General features: G+C 40.9%; 1 protein-coding gene across 2 annotated transcripts; it reads left to right on the top strand.

The window, feature by feature from the left end:
* The first annotated feature begins 1,686 nt into the window (after positions 1 to 1,686).
* Positions 1,687 to 24,472, top strand: CALCOCO2 (calcium binding and coiled-coil domain 2). 2 transcript variants are annotated; one of them, XM_043904273.1, is made up of 13 exons: positions 1,687 to 1,820; positions 8,777 to 8,966; positions 13,480 to 13,582; positions 13,741 to 13,874; positions 14,681 to 14,806; positions 15,661 to 15,749; positions 16,141 to 16,210; positions 16,886 to 17,008; positions 17,321 to 17,407; positions 19,931 to 20,026; positions 21,767 to 21,902; positions 22,923 to 22,951; positions 23,448 to 24,472. In XM_043904273.1, the coding sequence occupies exons 2-13, from the start codon at positions 8,787 to 8,789 to the stop codon at positions 23,625 to 23,627; spliced, it is 1,353 nt and encodes a 450-aa protein (XP_043760208.1). In that variant the 5' UTR covers positions 1,687 to 1,820; positions 8,777 to 8,786; the 3' UTR covers positions 23,628 to 24,472. The 2 variants fall into 2 exon arrangements, with proteins under 2 accessions (XP_043760208.1, XP_043760209.1); XM_043904274.1 differs by lacking the exon at positions 1,687 to 1,820 and adding an exon at positions 2,045 to 2,250.
* The last annotated feature ends 239 nt before the right edge of the window (positions 24,473 to 24,711 follow it).

The raw sequence follows: 24,711 nt of genomic DNA, 5'->3' as shown, positions 1-24,711 counted from the left end.
GCACCATAACAGTTCTCCTAAAACCAATATCATGGTATTAAACTCATTTATGTGTTTGTTTGTCTTCCCTTACAGATTACTGAACTCTCATGAAAAATACAGTGAGTATAGTGATTGAGTACACTGGAATCAGAATGCTGGGTTCAAAGCCTTCTAATGGCACTAACTAGCTGTGTGACCTTGGGGTAGGTAACTTTATTTCTCTAAGCTTCAATTTTATCAGCTATAAAATGGGGATAGTAAAAGTGCTTCTAAGGATTAAATGAGATAACCCACTGTGTCAGGCAATGGAGTAACCTAATCTCCAGTCTTAGTTAGCCCCCATATCTAGCAGTTGAAGATAGAAGTGGAAGATTTTCTTTGTAGGTCTAAATATAAATTCTCCTTTCTTTAATATTTAGTTATAAAGGATTGTACTTGCAGCCTTCCCTTGACACTTATATTGGAAACACCAGACTTATCTTTTTCTTCTATGCTGTCAAATTTAGCTCCCCAAACTATCAACAAAACAACCAATTGATAAGACATAACTGAGTTTATTCTTACCGCAGTAAGGAAGACTACCACCTCAACAGTAAGCTGTGTGTGTGTAGGAGGTGTCAACTCCTAGTGCTTTTCAGAAAACTAGTAAGTAACATTAATGGAAATATATCCAGGATTCTGAGATCACTCACCGCAGTAGACAGAGTTTTAGATAGAAGAGTATTATTTTGGTAACTCAGAAGGTAATTAGAACTTTCAACAGAAACCCCTCTCCTGGGTTTACTCATCATTTCCCACCATCCTTTCATCTCAGCTGAGTGCCAGGAATCTTGTGAGAAGGCAGAATTAGAAACGCTCATTCTCCTGCCTGAAACGTCAAGTGGCTTCAGGGGCATAAGTTCCCCTGTTAAATGACACAGAAAAGTTACCTTTCAGATTTAGACAGATGCTGCACCTTGGAGAAGGGGCACCTCTGAATTTAATCTTCCATAGTCAGCATGTTCCGTGTTAAGAAATAATTATCCTGACATGATAAAAGAGGGACTTTATCCAGGACTATTGTAATGGGTACATTACACTAAAGGAGAGAGACTGCACTAGACTCCAAATACAATAAGGACAAGTAAATGGAAAATTGCTAAGAGAAGACATCAAGGTGGGAGGATTGTTGCTAAACCTACTTACAGGATTCTTGCTGAAGACAGGCCAGGGTTTCATCAGATATCAAAAGGTGGGGGAATTTTCTTTAAACTGACTTAGCAGGAACTCTTGCTGAGTTTATTCTTAACCCAATTAGGAAGAGCACTACTTTGACAGAGTCAAATTAAAGAATAATTTCTTCCTAGAGGGGAAATGATGAACCACAAACTAGGGCACCCAGGGAGATTGCTGGGTCTCCCTGGGCAGGTGGGAGGCATGATTAAATGCCAAAGGCATTCTCATCTGTAAAACTCTTAGGGAAGTATTTTGTGGAGACAGGAGAAAAATGAAGATGGTCTTTCAATGGCCCTTCAAATGTATGGAGCTTACTCATTCAAAACTGAAAGAATTTTATTTATTTATTTATTTATCAAAGTAAATGTCTCCTTCTAGGGGAAGAAATAAGCTCCTTGGGATGTGATTGCTGCTCCGGAACACACAAGGTGACGGAAAACCCTGGAACCCATGCACCTGAGCACTACAAGTCCCCTAAGGCACCGCGGTGAGGGCGGGACTTGCCGACCGTTATGACGTGATGGGCGGGGTCAGACAGGACAGCGCGTCCCTGGCTTTTTAGCCCCGCCTCTGTCCCCGTCTGTGCCCTGTTGCTGTTGCGCTGCCGCTGGCTGCAGCCCCTGGTGAGTCTCTGGCGCGAAGGCGGGCAACTAGGGACAGTTGGGCCCTCAGGTTCTCCGCCTTCACACTTCCAGTCCTGAGAAAGGGCCATGGGCGGGCGGAGGTGCGGCTGGTTTCGGTTTTCACCTCCTTTCATCTTTCTGGGGTGACCGTAAGTGGGAGTGACGTCATGGGCCCCCTGGAGCCTCTCCGCGGCCTTTGGAGGGTTGAGGGCAGTTTTCTGCCGAGGAGGGCAGGGCTTCAGTGCCCGGGGCCGCGTGGGCGGTCCCTGGGACAGAAGGAATCCTCTGACCCGAGTGAGGGTCTTGAAGTCACGGCGTCATGCCCCCCTCGCCGGCCGAGGTCGTGCTGGCTCCTTAATTCCGGTGCTTGACGTCATCGTCATCGCGGTCGACTTGGTGGCAGAAGCGGGACCCTGCCCAGTGACCCTAGGCAAGTTACTTTCTCTTTGGGTCTCAGTTTCCTCGACCTGATCACTGAAGCCCCTTCGCTCAGTTGCCGTTTGTAATTGGAGGAGATGTTCTAGACAGCTGAGAAGAGAGAGCAGCTGGAGTGCGGTGACCTGCTTCTTTACCGTCGATCTCCTGTAGTCCTTCCCCCCACACCACTCCCCCCAGTTTAGCCCCAACATTAGTGGGGATAATGTTCCCACTTTTATTTACTGAGTTCAACCCTCCTGGACATTTAAACTTTTTTCTATCCCTCCGATTCTTTGCTTCTGATGTAAGCCAACAAGTAGCCATGGTTGGAGCGGAGTAGAATAATATAAAAGCTATGTAACAACTACACTACTGCAAAAACCTTTAAAAGCAAAAGACTTTAATACAGTAGGCCTTTGTAGATTATGTAGATGATTAAGGAATGATTAAACAATATCCTTAATGATTAAGGAATATCCAGGTGACTCAGTTTCACAGATGCTCTCAGAGGGCCTCTATCTGAAACTCTACCCTTTTGCAGAAATGACATCTGTGGAGTGGAAAGGACTCTGAGAAGGGTAGTAAGAGTTACACAACCCTAACACATCCTGCGTACTTTGGAGTCAGAGTACAAATAAGGCTTTTCAAAATTTTTGACTGCGCTTATTATTAATATAATACCATGCTTCCTCATTTTCTTATATGAAGGCAGTTAAACTCTGTATTCACTTCCTTTTTCCTTCACTTGGGATCATCATTATAGCCGGAAAGTTTCTTAGAGATTTTCTTGCCTGATCCATGCGGTTTTTTTTTTTCATGCATTTTTACAGATGAAGAAACTGAGGTTTAAAAAGTAGTGTGACTTGGCCAAGATCTCAGAGCTAGTTAGTGGCAGAATTAATGGACCCAGGTCCCTTGGCTCCTAGCTTAGTTCCCTTTCTGCTGCACATCAAACACTGTCACGGCCCTTGTCACTTCAAGGGTTAGCATAATCACCCTCTTCAGAGAAAAAGTATAAAATCTCAGTAAAGTAAAATGAAAGAAAATGGAGATGGAGTACACAGCTCTGAGCTTTTTGCAGTTTCTTCTGGTTGCCCAGAACTGTTTCTCTGTTTTTCCTTAGTACTTTGGGCACAGTGATGTGGTATATGGGATGAAGACTGCTTAGAATAAGCTAGATAACAAATCCAAACAATTATTAGTGAATTAGGCAATAAAAGTCTCCTGGGGGTATAAAATCTACTTAAGTCACTCAAAGATTTTAGGTAAGGAACTAGAATGAACTTGGAAAATTTGGATTATAGCAAGTGGCTATAATAATCTGAGGTCCAGTGACTATGTATCTTTGCTTTTGCGCCCCATCTCAGGGCCATCTACACATCCATAGTAGCTATTGTCAGTGTTCTCTAAAGGGTAGTTTTGTGGAAGCATCTCTTGCAGGGCCAGGGGGAATGGGATTCAAATCAGTTCATCCATTTTGCTAATTGCTAGTAGTTTAGATGGAGAAGGCAATGGCACCCCATTCCAGGACTCTTGCCTGAAAAATCCCATGGATGGAGGAGCCTGGTAGGCTGCAGTCCATGAAGTCGCTAAGAGTCAGACACGACTGAGCGACTTCACTTTCACTTTTCTCTTTCATGCATTGGAGAAGGAAATGGCAACCCACTCCAGTATTCTTGCCTGGAGCATCCCAGGGACGGGGGAGCCTGGTGGGCTGCCATCTATGGGGTCGCACAGAGTCGGACACGACTGAAGCGACTTAGCAGCAGCAGTTTAGAAAGTTAAGTAAGCAGAAGGATGAAGGAATTGGGTTGAATGTGTGTTTTGTTTTTAACTGTTCCCAAATGAAGAATTGATTAGCATTTCTCTCTGGGCTTCAGATGTATTTGCTTTCTGTGAACTAATCCAGGGAAAGTTATCTGTAATCTACATTTCTCATGAACCATGTGCCCACTGGTATAAAAGGCTAACAAAAATGTTGGACATTTGTGTGGTAGAATTTTAGTTTTGTCTTTTTTAAAATAAGGTTATTCTTCCTGATTTAGCATAATGAAAATTCTTTAGGAAAATTGGTAAGATGATTTGGTTGAATATTTGCATTGTTAGAACCTAATAAGAAAGTTTAAAACATTTTTTAATTTTTCTGCTAAAAAGTGTTATCAGTGTAGTTTACAGATTCATTCAGAAAGAGCAGGAGTAGAACTGGCTTTTTTGTTCCTTTTCTTCAGGAGAATATAAGAGAATCTATGCCCTCATGGAATAGTCCTAGGAGAGGTATATTAGTCTTGAGATGCTCGTTAGATGAAAATGTGTCAGATTTTCTTAGAAGCCAGGAGCCAGTTCAGGAGACTCATTTTAAAATACATTGCCTTCCTCCTCTGAGGACCTTAATCATTTCGGAAACTGAGGTGAAAAAAAAAGTAACTATGTCAGAGTCCCATCTATTGGCCTTAAATCAAAAAGCTTGCTCCTTGGAATAAAAGCTGTAACAAACCTAGGCAACATACTAAAAAGCAGAGACGTCACTTTGTTGACCAAGGTTCGTATAGTCAAAGCTATGATTTTTCCAGTAGTCGTGCAGATGTGAAAGTTGGACCATAAAGAAGGTTTAGCACCAAAAAATTGATGCTTTCAAATTGTGCTGCTGGAGAAGACTCTTGAGAGTTGAGTCCCTTGGACTTCAAGGAGATCAAACCAGTCAATCCTAAAGGAAATCAATGCTGAATATTCATTGGAAAGACTGAAGCTGAAGCTCCAATACTTTGGCCACCTGATGCAAAGAGCCAACTCACTGGAAAAGATGACGCTGGGAAAGATTGAGGGCAGGAGGAGAAGGGGGTGACAGAGGATGAGTTGGTTGGATGGCATCACTGACTCAGTGGACATGAATTTGAGCAAACTCTGGGAGATAGGGAAGCCTGGTGTGCTGTAGTCCATGGGGTCACAAAGAGTCAGACACAGACTTAGTGATTGAACAACAACAAAGATTCCATTGGCTATACACTCAAGCCTCAGAGCATGAGCTCTGTCATGTCATTTTGTGTACATATGCTGTCATTTCTTCAGTGTTCTGTTCTGAGCTAACTTACAGATTGATTGTTTTTCTAGTAAAGAAGGAGAGGCAGTACCAAACTCCCCTACCCTTGACTGGTCCTGCCTTTCAGAGTAGCATACATTTGCAAAACATCATGCCAGAGTTTGAGTGTGTGGAAGGCAGGTAATGGAGTGTGAATTTTATGGGTCCTTAAGGAAATCAGATCTGTGCCTTTTATTTTTTTTGGCACCACGCCACTTGAACCAGCTCTGCCCGCTGAACCAGCTATACCAAGAACTGACATAACACTTGGAGATTTTCATCTCTTTACCCTACTTTATTTTTTATTTTTTTGGCCACATCGTGTGGCTTGTAGGATCTCAGTTCCCCAACCAGAGACTGAATCCCGGCCATAGCAGTAAAAGCCCAGAATCCTAACCACTTAGCCACCAGCAACTTGCTCCTCACCCTGTTTTAGAAAAGAGAAAACTGAGAAACAGCAGCTTCTCCAAAGACAGTGAACAAATTAGGAGCAGGGCTAAAGACCAGAATTAGCACCACCATCATACACACCACTGTTTACCTACAAAGCTCCTTCCTTTCACTTTTTGAGGAATTACATGCGTGTCTTATTCATTCATTTATTCTGTGAGTACTTAGTGATTACTATGGGCTAGCATTAGTGTTGTATATACAGCTATGATAGTGTTACGAAGGAAAAGAACAGAGAGTATGATGGTACTTAGGTTAATTGAGAGACAGGGCCTGAAGTCACTCTTACCTGAGGTATTGATCATTATCCATGGTAAAGCACAGATCAAGTCACATGCTCGGATAAATGGTGCTCCAGGCTTAGGACCCAGGGGCTATGCTGGCCCCAGTGGACTGAAGACCACTAGGAAAGACAGGGGTCTGCAAGCTGAAAAATCTCCCTACCCATTCTTCTGCAGCATTCATCAGATCAGCAGGCCACAGCTTATCAGGAGGAACAAGTACTGGCCTAGACTGGAATGTGACCTTTCCTTAGAGAAACTGATCTGAGTTTTGACATTGAGGATATGCCAAACTGTGTCACAAACCAGAAAGCCAATACATTTCTTAGCTCCTCAATTCAGTCCCAAGAACAGACAGTTGAGTACCTCAAAGTCCTCTTGCCTTCTCTGTGAAAAAACTTTCTTCTGGGGAGCTGGAAGAGGAGGCCTGTTTGCTTAGAGTTCAAAATAAAACCAGGAAATAAGTGGGTGGGGCAGAGCCAGAAGAGCTACTGTGTTTTTTGGTTATTGTACTTAGACTATTTTTTTAAGTTGTATTTGCATGTGTGTGTATACAATCTTCCAACATGTTCTAGCAGCTGAATCTGTAAGGTATTATGTCGTTTTTGCGTACGTACAGCTCTTTCTTCATCTGCTGTGTAGAGCTGCAGTGTTGTTCTCATTTCCCAGTACAGCTGAGGGTTGAGTAACATGGACTCACTAAATTTTAGGCCAAGGAGGCATTTAGAACATGGGACATGTGACTTTTGAAGGGCAGGAAGTATCAGGTCCTGACAGTTCTAAAGACTTTGTTTCTTTTATGTATTGTTCTTTTCTCCTCAATAGTTCCCCACCCTTGATCACATTTTATGTGTACTATGACCTCGAAAGGTGAAATACAGCTTACTGTCTCCATTTTGTAGAGATCCAAACTTGCTTGCTGTCCTCCAAACATGGACTGCATTTTTCTGTTTCTTTGCTTTTATGCATGCTGTTACATTCATCTGAAGTTTCCTCACCCCCAAACACACTTGTCAAAACCCTAATCTTCTTTAGGACTTACCCAGGATTCCACTCACTGCTCAAAGCTTTTCTTTATTTCCCTAACCAGTCTCGTCTCTCTCTCTCTTTTGAACCCAGGAGCATTTTGCATGTATTTATCCATTTGGCAGTCACTTAAATTCTCATCTAACCTCCATATCGGATTGCGACCCATTTGAGGGCAAAGACTGTATGCCAGAAAAGAGAAAAAAAAAAAACCCACAAAAGTAATAATCATGTCTGTTAAGCCCTCTCTTTATGCAGACTTTGTCCAAGTCCTTTATTCTGTCAGCATGATTTTAGGAGCTTCCCAGTTGGCTCAGTGATAAAGAATCTGCCTGCCAAGCAGGAGACACAGGTTCGATTCCCTGGAGAAGGAAGTGGCAACCCACTCCAGTATGCTTGCCTGGGAAATCCCATGGACAGAGGAGCTTGACAGGCTACAGTTCATGGCATCACAAAGAGTTGAACATAACTTAGCAATTAAACATGCCTTTACTTTGTGTGAATTGCCTACTGTATGACAGGTACTGATTTAAGGACTAGTCACTGTCTACTATAGGCATACCTAGTTTTATTGTGTTTCACAGATACTTTTGACATTTTTTACCAAATTGAAAGTTTGTGGCAACCATATCTTAAGGAAGTCTGTTGGCACCATTTTTCTATCTGCATTTGCTCACTCATGTCTCATTTTGATAATTCTTGCAATATTTCAGACTTTTTCATTATTTTTATATTTATTATGGTGATCTGTGATCAGTCATCTTTGTTGCTTTTGGCACTTTTTAATAATAAAATATTTTTAATTAAGGTATGTACATTATTTTTTTAGACGTAACGCTACTGAGCACTTAATAGATTACAATGTAAACAGAATTTTTATATGTACCGGGAAACCAAAAAAAATTGTGTGACTCACTTTTATCCAGTATGTGCTTTATTGAGATGGTCTGCAACTGAACCTACAATATCTGCAAGGTATACCTATATTTCAGTTAATGCTCACACATACACACAAAGAATAAGGTAGATGTTATCAACCCCATTTTACAGATGAGGAACCATGCGCAAAATCCAGTTAAATAAATTACCCAAGGGCATTCATTTTATAGGTGGTGAAGCTGGAATTTGAACTCCAGCGTTTTGATTTCTGAACCTGTGCTTGTCACCACTGCATGTCAAATAATCTTCTCTTAGGCCTATCTTTCTGCACTCATTCCCAGCCCCTAGCAGAGTGCTTTAATATTAAGAAGGATCTGATAATTACAGGATGAAGGGAATTGAATAGAGAAGCTGAAATCTAGAGAATTGATGTTCCAAAAGTCACAGGGCTTGTTGGGATAAAATATATAGAATCTAAGTCTTATAGTTCCAGCTCAGGGAATTTACCTCAAGGCTGCCTTACTTACGGCATTTAGAAGAAAGGGAGAAAATTAGCTATGAGCAGAGGATAAGAATATAATGAGGATGGTGGTGCCTGTGGTGAAGAGGTCAAAGATACTCTCAGAAGATTCTTACAGCATAGGAAGTTGTGAATGCAAAGTGGCTCATAGTGAAACAGAAAGCAAGTTGTGTGATCTCAATACTTGTCAGGCTTTTGCTTTTCCTGACTTGCCCTGAACGGAATGTTCCCTGGATGAGAGCCCAGAAATTTCTGGCATTTCAGACAACCCTTTTGAGCCTTATTCTATCCCATATCTCTTTAACAGGACCCCTACCATGGAAGAGACAGTAGAAGATCCCCCCACATCAGCTGTCTTGCTGGACCACTGTCATTTCTCTCAGGTCATCTTTAACAGTGTGGAGAAGTTCTACATCCCTGGGGGGGACATCACGTGCTATTACACCCTCACCCAACATTTCATTCCCCGTCGAAAGGATTGGATTGGCATCTTTAGAGTAAGTGTTAATTTAGTACCAAATGATTAGGAACCAGAGGTGAATCTTAGTTGCCTGAGTGTGTGTCTGTCTCAGTATTATAAGCATTTTGCATATATGTGTGACCAATGTTAAAATCCTAAACTAAGCTCCCTAACACTTCCCGCTTCACACATCAACAGGGCTATAGGACTCAAATTTTAATTTCAGCCTTAAGCTAAAATAAGATAGCAAATCATACAGTCCCCAAGTTTTATTACACTTTCAAAAACCAAATGTAAATATGTTTTAAATTAATATTCATTATGACCTGACTGGGGTGGATGGCCTCTTACATAGTTTCTGTGAATTAATGTCACTTGCTTATTTAGTACAGTGTTTAATTTTTTTTAAATATGAGTGTTACCAATCTGGAAAGGATGTTGAAAAGTTAATACCCTGCATCCAAGAAGTTTGTTCCTGAATAAGTGTGTCTTGCTTCTTTGTGAAGATTTCCAAGAATAGAAAGTTTATGAGCTCCTTTGGTTTCCTCTTCGAGTGTCTAATCACCATGTCAGTTCAAGTACAGAAATGGTACTTTTTTATTATAGTCATTTATTCTCTACCTCCCCTTCTTTCCCACATGTCTCTGTCTATCTCTAACATTCCCCCTGCCACAGACACATACACTCACTCATTTATTCACATACCATAATGACAAATTGTCCTATTTCCAGAGATAGGAGATAAAGGTCAAACATACATTATTTACACTGCAGAGTTCCAGCGTCAGTGACCTTTGTTTTGACACCTCAGTATGTCATGTAGTTGTTTGCCAACACTGTTCATCCTGAAATCAGACATCATTCTTGACTGCAGTATGTAGGAGCTGGTGCTAATTCACATCCCTCATCAAATTCCTTCTCTTAATTGTTTGGAATTTCAAGCTAAATGAAAGAGTGATGGAAGCTGGAGGTAACAAGGCTGGTGTTTAGAGGTGGGGATAGTGGACAAGCAGAGGGACACTGGCGAATGTCATGACAGCTCCTGAGACTGCAGGATGTTGACTCATTAGACCAAAGGTGTCCTAGCAGAAACCTGACAGAGCAGGGTGTTTTCTATCTTGGAAAGAAGATGGCAGCTGTGTTTTTTCTTCCCCATGTGTATCTAAGCTGTCCATCAGAACTTTCTATGATTAACACTGACAAGTAGAATTTCTTGGAAGGAGCTATACTGGCTGCTTCGCTGTCCAGTATAGTAAGCTCTCACCACATGTGGCTAATGGCACTTAAAATGTAGTTAGTGTGACTGAGTAACTAAATTTTAAATTTTATTTAATTTTAATTTAAGTAGCTTCATATGCTTTAAATTAAGTAGCTTCAATATGCTAGCTAGTGGCTATATATATAATTGAAAAAAAGGTATATATAATTGAAAAAAAGAATGATTAAAAATTATTTATAGCTTCTCAGAGGTAATCTAACTTTTTTCCCCATTTTGCTCAGGCTGATTGTTTGTAATTCCCAAGCCTTAGCAACTTCCAGCGAGGACGTCACTCTAAACCAAATGAAAGGATTATACTTTTTAAAAACAAATGTTTAAAAGCATTGTTTGTATTTTTTTTTTTTAGATCATATTTTTTTGGCTGTACCACTCAGCTTGCAGGGATCTTAGTTCCCTGACCAGGGATTGAACCCAGGCGCTGACAATGAAAGTGCCGAGTCCTAACCACCAGACCACCAGGGAATTCCCTAAAAGCTATTGATTTGACACCTACCCCAAAGCCTAAAAGGCTTCCTTCATAGCTCAGTTGGTAAATCATCTACCTGCAATGCAGGAGACCCGGGTTCAATTCTTGGGTTGGAAATTTCCCCTGGAGAAGGAAATGGCAACCCACTCCAGTATTCTTGCCTGGAGAATCCCATGGACAGAGGAGCCTGACAGGCTACAGTCTACAGGATCACAAGAGTCGGACACAACTTAACATCTAAACCACCAATCATAACCACTAAAGCCTGAAAGAACATTTTAAGACTAATAAAGAGAGAACACAAACTTTTTGAGAACATATGATGTGCTAGGTCTTTGATGGGGTTTTCTTTCCTTCTTTCTTCTTTTTTTTTTTTTTGTGGGTGTGTGTTTTCTAATTTACTCCTCACAGCACAGCAGCCCCCTGAGGTAAGCAGTTTTATTACTTGTGCACAAATGAATAAAATGAACATACGCAAGATGGTGATTTTCCCAAGGTCTCCCTGTTTGGAGACCTTTGTTTGACTCTCAAGCCTCTGCTTTTCTTCCTCTCTTCTGCTGAATTCCTTTGAACAACAGATAGTAAATTAGAGAATTAAGGGCTGAATGTAAAGTTTTGTCCTTTGTTGTTGTTCACTCATCCATTCGTGTCCGACTCTGCGACCCCATGGACTGCAGCACACCAGGGCTCCCTGTCCCTCTTCATCTCCCAGAGTTTGCCCAAGTTCATGTTCATTGCATCAGTGATGTCATCCAACCATCTCATCCTCTGATGCCCTCTTCTCCTTCTGCCCTCAATCTTGCCCAGCATCAGGGACTTTTCAGTGAGTCGTATGTTCACATCAGATGACCAATATACTGGAGCTTCAGCTTCAGCGTCAGTCCCCCCAGTGAATATTCAGGGTTGATCTCCCTTAAGATTGACTGATTGATCTCCTTGCTATCCAGGGGACTTCCAGGAGTCTTCTTAGGCACCACAGTTCGAAGGCATCAATTCTTTGGCGTTCTGCCTTCTTTATGATCCAGCTCTTATAACCGTACGTGACCACTGGAAGGCCATAGCTTTGACTATACGAACCTTTGTCGGCAGAGTAATATCTCTGCTTTTCAATGCTTGTCCTTCTTAGCTCACTTCTAAAATGTTCCTGGTGTTCTTGCAGTGTAGTCTTAATCCTACTCCTCAGCTCCTCATCTGCCCTAACACCACTGGTTCCTGGCACCCACGGGGCCCTCACAAAATGTTTCTGCATGTGCAGCATGCTCCGTCTTCTCCATAGAGTGAAGGCTACCACCAATGATAAAAGCTAAAGTGGTTTGGAGTCAGGTTTTCTTCCTTCAACATAGAGCCCTGTGCTCCCTACTGTCCTTTACCTGGGCTCTTATGCCATGTTCCATGGTCATACGACAAGAGGCAGGCTGGGACGAGGACTCCTGAGACAGAGGAGCCAAGGACAGAAAGCTCAGGTGACTGGAAGTTGCTTCCTTGTTCCAAGGCAGTAGTAATTCTTAGGCCTTCCCAGATGATATTTTAGTCACAGTGCATTAAGAAGCTCCAGGATGTGAATGAAGACTCCATAAAATTCTTGCTTCCTGTCCCTCCACAGGCTGCAGTGGCTCAGAGGTGCTCACAGCAATGGGGTGTGTATTAATGAGACTCTAAAACATGCCCCAGTATGTTCTGATGAGCTTATAGCCTTTTCAACCATGCTCTGATTCCTTACTATATAAAAATAGAATTTATTTTCAGTTTCTGCTCTTCCCACTGGGCTCAGGCAGAGTCAAAATATGGCAATAAATGTCATTTTGCTTCTTATTTGCTGAGTGTTCACCCCTTGAAGACACACTCACTCCCTCTCTGTTCTCCAGTATGCTCTTATCTTCCAGATATGATTTGAACATCTTTTACCCCTTTTCACACTTAGTGAGAATATTTCCCACTTGCCAGCTTTCTGCTCTGAGGCATATTTTACAGCATCCTTATATCTTATGACTTACTACATTTCATACCTGGAAGAGGCCTTTATGACTACCAGATTATTTTTTTTAATCTTTATCACCAAAAAATCTTCAATAAACGTATATTAAAAAAAACACTGGGCTGATTCATATCAATGTATGACAAAACCCACTGAAATGTTGTGAAGTAATTAGCCTCCAACTAATAAAAATAAATAAATAAATAAAAAACTTCTAAACCCAAAAAAAAAAACCAACACTGGAGCAAGAAAATCATACAAACTGGACTTAGTTATCTGGTGCCTCCTGATCTAAGAACTCTCTTGCCCATACAGCCCCAACACACACATTTTTAAAAGCCATTTTTAAAGGCGGTGATGTGACCAGGTTGGTATAGGTGACAAGACTGAATTGGACACAGGAGAGGACAAACCAATAGAGAGGGCAGATCAGAAATGCCTCTTGATTAAGAAGTTCCAAGTACACCATTGTAAGAAGATAGCAGAATCAAAGTTCACAATCCCACAACTTTTCTTCCCAATCACTTTCAGTACTGTATCTGACTTGGAGGTACAATATTTGGCACTCTTGTCCTGGGTATTGAGTGGCCAGTTTTTGTTTCCTTCTAAGATGAGTAATTTATGAGTAACTGGTATATGTGCATGCATACCAATTTTTAATTGTATATGTAGTTATCATAAGTCAAAAAGATTTGATCCATTGTGGGTAGATCTTATGATAATGAACTTATTCTACTATAATTTTAAAATAACAAAAGATGCATTTTCAGAAGACAGAGCCTAAATCTGAGCACTTTCAGATGCTGAACAAGAGCCTCTTGTCATTGCAGGTTGGATGGAAGACAACCCGCGAGTACTACACCTTCATGTGGGTTACTTTGCCCGTCGACCTAAACAGTGAATCAGCCAAACAGCAGGAAGTCCAGTTCAAAGGTGAGAAAAATACTAGATCAAAAGTATTAAAAACAGCAACCACGACTCATTAATTCTCTTGAGCTAGATAGAGCCTTCTGGGATAGATAAGAGACTTCCAGATTTTTAGTTTTCTGAATAGACCTTACTTTGGGTTAAAAATCATGTTCTATTTCCAGCTTATTACCTGCCCAAGGATGACGAGTATTACCAGTTCTGCTATGTGGATCAGGATGGTGTGGTCCGGGGAGCAAGTATCCCTTTCCAGTTCCGTCCAGAAAATGAAGAGGACATCCTGGTTGTTACCACTCAGGTCTGTAAGCATCTCATCTCGGTCCCTTCCTGCCATTAAGAGTAGCAATTCCAGGGTAGGGTAGAATTTTAGTCAGTAAGCCTTTGTTGAAAGTCTAACAGATACTGTTGTGAAATTTTTGCACAGTCCCATTCAAACCCTTCAGAAGGGAATAACTTCAGAGTGTTAATAAGAATCATAATAATAAGTGATTTCTCCTTTCTCTAAAACTTCTGTAACTCACTTGGCATTCAGTTATTCCCTTAACTTTCCCAGTTACTTAATTTTTGTCATGTGTACATCTTATCACTACAGTAAATTTTTTAAGCTCCTTTGAGGAGAGACACAGCAGATATTCTGGTTTGTATAATATCTTTCAGTTAGATTCATTTACTTACTCAGCTATTTAACAGGACACCTAGTTTCATCCAGCACTCTGGTGGACACTAGGGATGTGATGAAGAATCTGTTAAAACCCTATTCCAGTCTCACAGAACTGAGTCTGATAGGAGAAATAAAGTATTTGCACACACACACAAAAATTAGTCTTCTGTCATTTCCCCTTTTAACTTTTTGTGGCTTAATTTTGTTTATCTTTTCTTTCTTGGTAATGGCAGGCTCAGCGCTTATGGTAGACACATTTCTCTTCTCCCTTCCCTACCTACTGAGGGGTTGCCTCCACTTGGGGTACACAGATGTCACTACAGTGAGTGGGGACCAGCTAGACCCTCACCATCCCAGCGTATGAGAATTTCATGTCAGCGGGACTTGAATATCCATTGAGCTATAAAAAGCCAAATACATGTTTATGAAACATTCTTACGTAGGGTGAGGTGGAAGAAATTGAGCAGCACAACAAGGAGCTTTGCAAAGAAAACCGGGAACTGAAGGACAGCTGTGTCAGCCTCCAGAAGCAAAACTCAGACATGCAGGCCACGCTCCAAAAGAAGCAGGTATGTGTGCTCGTTAAATGTGAGTGGGGGTGATGGCTTCTGCCCAGCACCCACTTTTTCGTTTGATCTGACTCTGTTATACTAGTATCTGGCACAGATTTTAGTATATTAGATGTTTCTTTTTTATTGTTTATGTATTAAAATGATACTGTAGATACACTGGATTAAATACATATACTTTTAATAAAATAATTTCATGTCTGTTTTTGCTTTTTTAATGTGACTGCTAAATTTTTTAAATTATATATGTGACTTTCCTGAATTTATTGGACAGCACTTTTCTAGGAAAAAAGAAATTTTATTTTGTCCACTGCTGTGTCTGCAGTGCCAGAACAGGGTCTGGTGTATATAGGCACTCGTTAAATATTTGTGTAATGATTTAATGGACAAATATAAGTTCCACTAGAAGAGAAATTAAGGTAGATGTATTTTTCCTTTCTTTTTTTAATTTGAAATATAGTTGATTTACAATGTTGTATTAGCTTCAAATGTACAGCAAAATAATTTAATTATGCATATATATATCTGTTTTTAAGATTCTTTTCCTTTATAGTTTATTATAAATATTGAGTATAGTTCCCTGTGCTATATACATAGGCCCTTATTGGTTATCTATTTTATACATAGTAGTCTATATATGTCAATCCCAAACTCTTAAGGTAAATGTATTTTTAATATGGAAAGAACATATTAACATTTTAATATGAAAATCCTTTTACTTGGATATTTCATTCACTGCTGTGTGTATATGCTTGACATATTATAAGTGCTCAATAAATATTTGTTGGCTGCCTGAGATGCTAAACATTGCCTTAGAAATGATCAGTCAGCCCCTTTGACATTTCAATATACAGGAGGAGCTGGAAACCCTGAAAAGCATCAATAAGAAGTTGGAACAGACAATGAAAGAACAGAAGGACTGTTGGGAGATAGAGCTGCTTCAGTGAGTCTGATTCTTGAATGGGAGGAGCTGCTGTATTATAAACACCCTTTGGCAAGGTCAGATTAGATTTCTAGAATTTGTTAGTGCAGTCTTCCTATTAGGACAATGATAGGTATGATTCTCCCTCTTTGATTCATGAGCTTTTTGAGTCTAGGTTAGAGAATTAGAATCAAAATGGTAAAGACAAATGACCTGAATTCAGGTATTAGTTTTAAGTAGTGAACACTTGCAGTTTGAGGTCAGGAAGCCAGAACGGGACTGAAGAAGAGACTAGTGGATTTTAAAATAACTCTGCAGGCTTAGGGCCAAGGCAGCCTTAAATCATTTATGGTCTGGGGTAGCTCAACTAGAATCAGCATATTTTTCGTTTAGTCATCTCTTACCTCCACAGACTGAAAGAACAAAACCAGAAGATGTCCTCAGAAAATGAGAAGATGGGAGTCAGGGTGGATCAGCTTCAGGTAGGTTATGCCAAACCTTTGCCAAAGTAGATTTTCTTAGCCTCACCACCACTCCACTATGGTGATCCAGGAAGATGTAGTGCATTGTAGTGGGTGCCTAATGGTGGACTTCTCAGAGCATCAGACTGAAATTTCAGAGTGTGTGTTTTCCATTCTTGACCGCCACCCACCCCCCAATATCCTTTCTAATTTTTTTTTTTCAGCTACAAAATTTTTCCCAGCAAAATCTTACTAAAAAGACTGGATAAGCGGGTAGAAGCAGAACTGCTCTCATTTTTAGGAGGCTGTGCCTTAGAGTGGGGCTTTAAAGGGTAGTTTGTCAAGTTTTACTCAATTGAGTCCTAGATTCTTAGGTGTAAGGTGCTGTGCTTAGTCGCTCAGTCGTGTCCGACTCTTTACAACCCGATGGACTGAAGTCCGCCAAGCTCCTCTGTCCATGGGGATTCTCCAGGCAAGAATACTGGAGTGGGTAGCCGTTCCCTTCTCCAGTAGGTGTGAGGTAGAGCTGAAGAACACAGAGGTTCATAGGGATAGCTGGGAATTGCTGGGGAAAGCACATCTCTAATGTTACTGTACGTTTAAAAGCATTGTTCCTGTTTAGGTTTCCTTCTTTTATTTATTTATTTTTTGTTTCCTTCTTTTATATCTTGATTGTATTCACTACTTTTGCTTTAGGCTCAGCTGTCAAATCAAGGGAAAGAAATGGAGAAGCTTGTTCAGGGAGTTCAAGATAAGACGGAGCAGCTGGAGCACCTGAAAGAGGAAAATGGCCAGCTCTTTCTCAGTTTAACTGAGCAGGTAGAGTCATGAAAGAAAACAACATTTTTTGACCTTTGTGAAAAAATATATGCATTGTTCTTTCTTTATTGTATATGTGGGTATCACAGGCTCTGGGAAAGGTCTCAGGGGAAGCCATCTGAAATGAGGCATCTCACGGCTTTTCTCAGAAGCTAATAAGAGAAGATTTGCTTTTCCCTGTCTTGCTCATTAGCTTAGCAGGCCCTTCCCCAGTGCATGTACACTTGTGCTTATGCATGTGTGTGTGTGTGTGTGTGTGTGTGTGTGTGTGTGTTTTCCCAGCAGTGGTACTCATCATCTGTTTTTCTGCAGAGGGAGCACCAGAAGAAGCTTGAGCAGACAGTGGAGGAGATGAAGCAGAGAGAAACTACTGCAGTGAAGAAACAACAGGAGTTAATGGCACGTCTCTCTTTGAATGGCTGTGTGGGAGGGCGCCTAAGGAAAGGAGAGGATAGGACCTATTTTCAGGTGATAGGGTAAATGACAGATTAGAATAGCATTTACCTCTGGACTTGTTTCTCTGTACCCAAAAGGACAGAGAATCTGACCTTTCCAAACTATTTAGGAGAGCTGGGCATTTCTAATGTGTGATGAGTGACAGAGGAATATTGTAAGTTAAACTTCATGACAGGTTGTAGTAAATAGAGCCTTGGATAAGGAATCACACAGAATAACCTCTGCCCCCTTCTTAAAGAGTTACTGTGGGGGCAGACATATTAATGATTATAAAATGAGCTCTAAATTAGAAAATATTATAGTAGTCAAATTTTGTTATAATTAATATTATTATAATGTTAGCAGTTGTCATCCTTATACATTATTCTAAGCTATGCAACACAGTGATGAAAGCCTAATTGACTAATAATTTCCTGTAATATATTGTTGTAGAAGAGGCCTTGTGGTGATAACAAGTGCTAGAAATCCCATTTTCTGAACTGTTGTAAGGGCCTGAGAAATCCTGATGTGTGGAGAATATCCAGTTATTGGGAATGTAACTCACATCATGCATGCATCATTCATTCAGTCAGTCATTATCCAATCAGTGATTGAGTACCTACTATATATGTTACTGTGTATTTTAGCTTGATGTACTAAAGAATAGATTCAACAAAATTTGAAAAGCAGCAACTCACAGATTAAGTATATTCCACAGAAATGTTTTATTTTGTTCTAAATAGTGTCTTTTAAAAAATTGATTAGCTTATCAACACTTAAAAATGGGGGGGAAAAAAGGGAATATGTCCCATTTAAAAAAAAATGGTATTTCCAGCTTCTTGAAAAATCAGAGGCTCTGGCAACATTTGAGCCGACATTCCCGTCCAGCAGTGGTGTCTGGAGCTGAGTAACTGCTGATCCTTTTGATGGGTCCTGCATGCCCCACGTGGCTGCAGTCTCACTGTTTCATGGCATCCTGCTCCTTCATTCAATTGTATTACTTGCCAGGCTCCTATTGGCACTTTTGAGTTTGTGACCTCTGATGTGGCAAAGAGATTACTGTTGTTTGTAAATAATCTATAGCCATTCAAAGGTTTAAACCTCCTTGTGGCAGATACGGGTTTCCTTGGTTTTCATGGAATACTTTTCAAGACCCAGGGGCTCCCCAGCTGTCTGATAGCATTCTTTATTCCTCATGCATCTAAAAGGCCCCTAACTCTGAGGACTACGTATCTTATGCTTCAGGAGCCTAGGAACAAGAAAACAGCAGTGGAGGAGCAGTTAGTACAAGAGGTGGAACGCCTAAAGGCAAAAGTAGAGGCCGGGAAAGCCTGTTTCTTAGAGAAGTACAAAGAGTGTCAACGTCTCCACAAACAGATCAGGCAACTCAGGGCTGCCACACGGGTAGGTGACAGAGATGTGGGGCCCAGGAAGCAAGGGGTATGAAGGTTTGTAGTTCTGGGACTAGGATTTTACACCCTTGTTAGGGAGAGAGATTTATCATTCTGCTAAAAAGAGGAGGGATGGAGTATGCGGCCAGAAACCAGTCTGGGGATCCCTGGAAATAGAAGCCTCAGCTTAGCCATGGGTCTAGGAAAGGTTTTTGTAACCATTGAGTGGGTTGCTGTGCAGACTCAGATAGTCCTTTCTTATTTCTGCCTTTTGAGGAAGTGAAGCAGGACCAGAAGAGCCAGCAGGAGCCAATGGGGATGGGGAGCCAGGAGCCTCCAGTCAGCACTGTCATCGGGTAGCCCCCTCTGGCATTACTTCCTCAGGGTCGGCTAGAAGCGCACAGCATTTTGGGCACCAGCATTCAAATAAAAAATCTTGAAAAAAAAAAACCCCACAACTAGTAAGATTAGCTTAAGTGTTTCTGTGAGGTATGCGCATGTGTACGTATGTAGGTAGGAGACGGGAAGCACTGAAGCATGCCTATGACTTTTGGGTCCATGAAACTAGTCAGGTGAATCCATCGTACTGGAAAGCCCAAGATCCCAGTCTGGGTTCCTTGTGGCCTTGGGTAAATGCCATCCAGGGTTCCTTCTTCCTCCTTGTAACTTGAGTCCACATGCCTGTCCTCACACTGGGAGTCACATCAGCCTAACTCAGTGCTTCACTGTGCATTCAGTGAGGTGTTCATTCAAGACAAAGATGATTGTTTCCATGGTTGGGTGGGGTTTCTATCCCTCATTCTGATAAGTCAGTCTTGAGGTTTCTCCCAAGCTAACTCTCTTTGGTCACTTACTCCCAGCTAACCCAAAAGAAACTGGCATCTTGATGCCACCCCAAGCCTTCAGGCATTTTGTTAAGTTACTTTTCTGTAAGTCTGCATCCCCTCCATGGCACCACTTGTCCCCATCCCTGGTCCCTTCGCCGCCACCTCAGTCCCATCACTTTGGAAACCAGATCCTCTACTATCTCCTTGTTGTATCCCACCTCAGATCCAGACTATAATATGTGATCCTAATCTTAATTTTTTTTTGATAGGACCAGAACATGGACCTGTCAAAAAGACTGAGTGAGAACAAGATGATATATAATGTTCTACAGAGAGAGAAAGAGAAAATGGAAGAAGAAAATGATGTAAGTATGTAAAAGAGTTTTAAAGGGAAGGAGCAGGATGACCCAGAGATTTGGTGATAACGTAAAAAGAGCTCTTTCTGGGACATTGGATGAAACAGTTTCCCTAAACAAAGATTACATTTCATTTGGTTTCCTAATCTACCGCAAAACCTACTCTTTGTTCTGTAACTGAAATGTATTTGGCATGGCAGTAGTCAACTTGAAAGGAACAGCTGTGATGAAGATGTAAGTTACTATTTTTGCTTTTAATTCCACAACTATTGTAAGTATTGTATTTGGGAAATAATAACCTACGTCATTTTTATGCTATTTAGCCAAGGGACCCCTTTCTTTCTGCACAACATTTTCCTTTTTCTCTGCTGCCAAACTAGGAACAGAAGTGGTGATCTGTACCAGTGCTGGACCCATGGTAGGCCCCGTGAAATTCTGTGCATTCATTCATTCATCAGTTCATTCATTCATTCAACCAGTATTTATTTTCTGCTCTATGCTAAACACATTATTATTAATTGATTGACAATGATGGCAACAAATAAAAAGATTGAACTTGAAGTCATTTTCACATACTTGCTAGCATCAAAGAGCAGGTGTCCATGCATTCTGGCTCCTCCTCTGATCTATACCTCCAGCCATTCTGCATCTCGCATTCCCTCCCTCTCCGTAACGCTTCTGGGCTGTGCCTTCAGTCATCCTTTCTACCTTTGATTATATCATTTATGCCAATGTGCTTCAGTTTTGCAGAAGGACTTTGGGGTCTGTTTCTGGTCCTGTCATTCTCATCCTCTTAATTTAATTAAGTACCCTGACTTTGAAATAGTTGATAACATGGGTGGGCCTTTGGGGAGGGGTGTGCAGAAGATGGGAAAGGAAGAATGCACACAGCTTACAACAAGAAGAACATCTGATATTTGGAAGCTTTGTTAAGAACAAAGTAAAGCTCCCTGAAGATGTTAAGAAGTTTACTAATTTTCTTTCTTCTGAGAACTCTAAATGTCACCTGTCTCCCTTGCAGCTTGATTTCTTACATTCCTCCTTGCATTCCCTCCCTCTCTTCCTTCCTTTCTCTCACTCTGTTAGCATATTCATTTGATCGGATAAAACATGAAGAGAGGAAAATTATATGAGAAGAACATTCACAGTATGTAAGAAAATTGTTCTAGGAAGGAGACTAAAGAAGCATTCTGCTCTCAATAATGTACAACATTTTTAGTCTTAATATAGCTCCTGCCACCTTCACATATCCACACAGCTTCTATGCCCACTTCAGTTGGTATGTATTTAAAGATTGTAAATTCCTTTTTGCATTGATTCTAAACGAAATCCAGTATATATTTAAATTCAGATATTAATACTTAGATTTTGGGACTTCCCTGTTGGTCCAGTGGTTAAGACCTTGCCTTCCAATGCAAGGGTTTCGGGTTCAATCCTTGGTTGGGGAGCTAAGATCCTACATGCCTCATGGCCAAAAAAACAAAACAGAAACAGTGTTGTAAAAAATTCAATGAAGACTTTGAAAAAATTGTCCACATAAAAAAAATCTTAAAAAGAAAAGACCTCAGTCTTTGGAATATTGAAGCTGCTGCTTCCCCTTTTAAAGAATAAAGGTTTATCACTTCTTGGACTTCTCTGATGCCACATTGTTAATTGACAGCTACCTGTAATGAGCATCTGTAGCCAGTTCTTTGTGGCCGTTCTTTGTTATTGTCTTTCAACATATCTCTGTGAATACTCTATCCTTAGTTTTTGAAGAGAGAGAACAGCAGACTGCTGAGTTACATGGGTCTGGACTGTGACTCTTTGTCATATCAAGTGCCCACTTCGAATCAAGGAGGTACAAGACAAGACCCAGGACTTGTCTTTGGAAACCCATATTCTGGTAAGAACTTTGCCATTCGAGCTAGGAAGCCCCTGCCTGCATCCCGTTCCCCCACTAAATTTTTTTATCTGAGATGCTAATTAAGACCAGCCTCATTGTTAAGACTTGCTGGGCAGAAGCTGAGTACCCAACAGAAAGATTGCTAGGCAAGAAGTGTTAATTGAGAAATAAATCTGAATCTAGAAGTCACAAATCAGATCATTCGCCTAGAGGCAGCAGACACAAATTGAGTCCCGTGGCTATATTCCAAATATATAAATCAGAGAAATGTCTCTGTGAAGAAGATATACACAGAGCCAAGGAAGCTAATTAAGATTTGGAAATGGAAGCACAAGAGGCGGGTTCTGCTGCCCAGGATGGGCGGTGAGGCAGCTACACCCACGGCCTGACCAGGGGTAGCAGGGGTGTGCTCCACAGAGACCCCTGGGTGGTTTGGAGGACAGGAAATGGGGGGGCGGTGACAGCCAGTCTTGTCATTTATGGACCTGGGGGCAGATGTCCTTGCCACACAGGGAACTTTCCTGCTTTTTTGTCTCCAAAAGCAACATGAGACCTCATTTGCTTTTTAGGGACAGTTTAAAGCAGTCATATTTTTTAACAGTTACAATCACATCTTTGCAATAGACAGTGGTACGAGTTTATTTTTCCTTAAAACTACTTTTAAGCATTTCATTTAAAAAATGACTTCTTGTACATTTGGTCTTAAAATCTATTCTCAGACTATTTTCTTGTTAAATTGTTACTGTTTTCATTAAAATCTCATTTTCTCCACACTGAAAATAGGTTTATTGTTTTTTCTGATTATATAATGGCTACTAAAAATGCCACTTCATTATTTTTTCCTCTTTTCCCTCATTGACCTAAATCCCCTCTATCGAAATAGATGATATATATAGGAGCTAAAGAATCAGAAGAGGAATGATGAGGGTTAAAGAAAGCAACTGCTAGAACACAGCTGGAGAATGCATTCTAGTGCATAGATACTTTTTCATTGAATGAAATCTTTTTTATTACCCTCAGGTATCCAAGAAAGTTCTGCCCCAAGCCTGGTAAGTATTTGATTCATGAGATGGCCCACATCAAAGCTTTGAGAAAATTTCCCTTCTTGCTCCATCCAGTTTAGGGGAGAACTATAGGGAGACTGTTTCATTGTGATAACTCCAAAGTCAGCAAGATCAATTTGGTCAGTGCCAGGAGCTAAGAGAGCCTGTTTGGGTAGAGAGAAGAAAAGCACAGTTCTGTTCACATCATTGTTCTGTTCAAGATCTCTACCTGCGAGTTGAGTTTGGTAGCAGGACTGGGGAGGAAAGATGAACCAAGTAGGTAGTCAGACAAGGTATATCCAGTGCTTCCTTTCAATCCTGGGGTTAGAGAAAGCCCTAGTGAGTATCTCCAAATGTGAATTTGCTCATTCATCTTCTGTTTCTTGATCACCTACCATCTGCCGAGCAGTATGCTAGGTGCTGAGGATACAGTAGAAAGTCAGACATGGTCTCTGCCATGTATACATGGCATTCAGACTGACCTCTTTGTTCTTCCTCCCAGCTCTCCATCAAGAAATGCCCCACCTGCAAATCAGACTTTCCTGATGATGTTTTTGATCACAACTTGGCCTTGGAGCAGCACCTGCAGACCCCTAGTTTGAGTTGTCCAATATGTGACAAGACCTTCTCAGCAAAAGAGAAGCAGATCTTTGAAGACCATGTATTCTGCCACACTCTCTAAGTGTCCCAGCCTCTTGGATCTATACTGTACATGTATTTTATACAGTAGAACCTATAGCTTCTTCTATGAGTTATGACCTAAGATCCTGCCTAACCTCAGTTATTAGGAATTTACTTAGTCCTACTGCCCTATAGGTGGAGTCATATGTCAATTATCTGAAGCATAGTGTTAAGGGCTATTACTTCCATCCTTGTGAGTTACAACCTTTTAAGTCACCTAACTCCAGCTATATCAGCCTCTCACTTAAAATGCCTAGTCTTCTGAGGGTCTGTAGCATAAAGGCCCTGCCTGCAACAGAGCTGACCTGGCTCTTCACAGCCAGCCTGACTCAAGTGAGTAGTTTCCCAGGTTGTCCCACTGTTGTCCAAGGTCAGACCTTGAGTATGTTTGTACTTAGTCCTCACTCCTGACCCTGGGACTGGCGACTGATCTGGAATTGAGAATTTCTTCCTCCTCCTCAGGCCTAGCCCAAAATGGCATGGCAGAGAACCCAAACATCCAATTTGGATACCAAAGTTTTCTCACCTTGATTTCATAGCTCCCAATAGAAGCATTCCTGAATCAATGGACATGAAACATTATTTAAATCACAGAAAGTCTTCTTTCTCTTTGTATTATACCTCTGAATGACATTTTTCTACTCTGGTTTTTCATGTGCACATAACTTTTATTGTTATAAGTCCTTTCTTAATGGTTAGTGGGACTTGGTAGAAACTGTATGGGTTTGTAACTTTCTGAGCAAGTGAGTTTGAAAAAGGATAAGTCAAAATAATGAGAACTATTGTTAGTCACATTAATACTAAAAATAAACTAGTCCTCTACTTCAGGGACTTTGGTAATTTAAACCTTGAGTTCATGTTCTTTTATTTTTAAGCTTATGGGGAAAGTGTAATCAAAAGGATTGTGGGAATTATAGACCCCACCAAAGATTTCTCTTCACCTGTCTTAACTAGTCAACAAAAGTATCCCGGCCATTACCTTGAGGTGGAGACGGAGTTGAGGAAGCATGAGCTTGAGAAACCTGGAACCTTGACTCATTACTCTAGTTTTATACGTATTTTTTAAAGGGTGTGGATTCTGGCAC

Source organism: Cervus elaphus, chromosome 5 (genome assembly GCF_910594005.1).
Source record: "Cervus elaphus chromosome 5, mCerEla1.1, whole genome shotgun sequence".
Taxonomy (NCBI): domain Eukaryota; kingdom Metazoa; phylum Chordata; class Mammalia; order Artiodactyla; family Cervidae; genus Cervus; species Cervus elaphus.
The sequence above is the reverse complement of the archived record's forward strand: the minus strand, read 5'-3'. Positions and strand labels throughout refer to the sequence as shown.

What these genes read in the sequence shown, in the direction of transcription:
- CALCOCO2 (XM_043904273.1), top strand. Translation starts at nt 8,787, where the DNA reads ATGGAAGAGACAGTAGAAGATCCCCCCACATCAGCTGTCTTGCTGGAC. An exon ending in ATTGGATTGGCATCTTTAGA is followed by an intron (nt 8,967 to 13,479) that starts GTAAGTGTTAAT and finishes TTGTCATTGCAG; the next exon opens with GTTGGATGGAAGACAACCCG. An exon ending in AGAAACAACAGGAGTTAATG is followed by an intron (nt 17,408 to 19,930) that starts GCACGTCTCTCT and finishes TTTTTTTGATAG; the next exon opens with GACCAGAACATGGACCTGTC.